Source organism: Rhagoletis pomonella, unplaced genomic scaffold (genome assembly GCF_013731165.1).
Source record: "Rhagoletis pomonella isolate Grant_MI unplaced genomic scaffold, Rhpom_1.0 Rhpom_scaffold_00001, whole genome shotgun sequence".
Lineage (NCBI taxonomy): Eukaryota > Metazoa > Arthropoda > Insecta > Diptera > Tephritidae > Rhagoletis > Rhagoletis pomonella.
The window spans coordinates 107,100,470-107,102,367 of NW_023458555.1; the positions used below are offsets into that span (position 1 = coordinate 107,100,470).

Genomic DNA, 1,898 nt, shown 5'->3' on the forward strand with positions numbered 1-1,898 from the left:
GTGTCGGACACACAACATTGAAAGTTTCTGGATCCACAACATTGAAAATTTCTAGACACACAACATTGCAAGTTGATAAAAGCGTTGTAATAAAAGAGCTGTTGCTGCTCTGATTATATGTTACTTACATTCATAATTTTGCTTTGAATAAAAATGTACTGAAAAGTACTGATTTTTTTAGCATGAAAAAGTCTAACATACTGATTTCGTACATAAAAAATCTGGCAACCCTACATATGGCAACCTTCTGCGCGGGCTCTTGTTAGACTTAAATGAATTTCGCCCTACTCTAATGCACGCATATATTTTTTATTCCAAACAGGTTTAAAAACACAGTTGTCAATGGACAGTAAATGGATCACTAGTGGGAGTTTTGGATCTCGAGATGCTGTACTTGTCTTTCGCTCCACTCCTTTGAAGCAGAAATCTATAACTAAACCACTATTAACAAAAGGCGAACCTTCAAATATTCCCTCGGAAATGGAAAGTCTTAGAGAACATTTTGATAAGGAACACGATCCTCCCTTTAATATACTATCGCAGTCTACACCACTGTTGAAAACAAAATTACCAGACCAATTAGTAACCAAAACACCAAATTTTGACAAAGTTCTTGTATCCATAAAGGAAAATATGGGGGAGAAATTATCATTCCAGAGCCATTCAAAATTTATTCAAAAAGAATATTGCAAACCAAAGAGGCATTTAGACAGTTCTTTATTACGTCACAATTCAATCTCTACTAGTGATGAAGTTAAAATAAGTAACAACCAAATGAGCTTAATTGCTGACAAATCTAACACCGAACGCATCGATGTTAATGTCGGTTGCGAAGAAGAAAGTAATTTAAGTGAGGAAGATGATAAGAAAGATGTTGTATATACACCTAATATGCCAGCTTTTAAAATGAGAATAAAGTTTAAATTTATTCAAACCGAAACAAAACTTTTGAGAAAAATCTTTAATCGCCATGGTTTGTCAGAAGCAAGGGACGATGAAAATTTCAGTATTCTTTGGACGGGAATACATATAAAGCCTGACATATTGAGAAACCTTGCGCCTTATCAACGTGTTAATCACTTTCCAAGGTATAAAAGCTTATTTTGCCATTGTCGTTATTAATTAATTTAACATTTTATAGGTCTTATGAATTAACCCGTAAAGACCGTTTGTACAAAAATATTGAAAGGATGCAACATTTTCGAGGTACAAAGCATTTTGACATAGTGCCTCAGTCGTTTATACTTCCAGTTGAATACAAGGAGTTAGTCTCAGCTCATAATAAAAACCGCGGGCCTTGGATAGTAAAGCCAGCTGCCTCTAGTCGTGGACGGGGTATTTTCATTGTTAACACAGTAAGTGGTATATATTTTTTCGTAAATCTAATAGCCTTATTCATAAAAAATTAAGTGGCTTTACAAAAGGTTTACAAATTGAAACATGTATGAAAACATCAATTTATAAAGCTATTTAAACCTACTTTATTTTTTATGAATAAGGCCATAAGTATATACTTACATATATACTTAAAGTGACTCAAACAAGTGTTCACATGTTGTTTTTTTTTAATATTCACAATGTATTTCAAGTAAAATTTTTTTTTTCTACAAAAATATTGTCGACGCTTTAACAAACACCAAGCCTTATAGATAACTAGCAGACCCGGCGGTCTTCGTCCCGCCCAAAATTAGATGTTTAGTCCACGTTTACGATTTCCACTGGCACATCCGTCGGCTAAGATAATCTTGTGGTGGTCGTTTGCCGCCTTAAATAACCTAACAAAAGTTTTATGTTCATGAAGAAGTTCCCTGGCGGCAACAATGATCCGGATCTATAGTAAATCTGCCCTAGAATCTTTACTTATAATTGGTGGAAATTTCAAAATGGGTGCGTATCAT

At 34.2% G+C, this 1,898-nt stretch overlaps 1 protein-coding gene across 1 annotated transcript; it reads left to right on the forward strand.

Moving 5' to 3' along the window:
* The first annotated feature begins 320 nt into the window (after positions 1-320).
* LOC118735154 (tubulin polyglutamylase TTLL5-like) lies at positions 321-1,437 on the forward strand. Its single transcript, XM_036464792.1, has 3 exons — positions 321-1,088; positions 1,142-1,355; positions 1,411-1,437. Exons 1-3 carry the CDS (start codon positions 343-345, stop codon positions 1,435-1,437), a joined length of 987 nt encoding a protein of 328 aa, XP_036320685.1. The 5' UTR covers positions 321-342.
* Positions 1,438-1,898: the final 461 nt, after the last annotated feature.

Bases quoted from the DNA above. Each gene is read 5' to 3' on its own strand.
- LOC118735154 (XM_036464792.1), top strand. From the start codon at position 343: ATGGACAGTAAATGGATCACTAGTGGGAGTTTTGGATCTCGAGATGCT. The intron at 1,089-1,141 runs GTATAAAAGCTT...AACATTTTATAG, and splicing joins CGTGTTAATCACTTTCCAAG to GTCTTATGAATTAACCCGTA. The intron at 1,356-1,410 runs GTAAGTGGTATA...TAAAAAATTAAG, and splicing joins GTATTTTCATTGTTAACACA to TGGCTTTACAAAAGGTTTAC.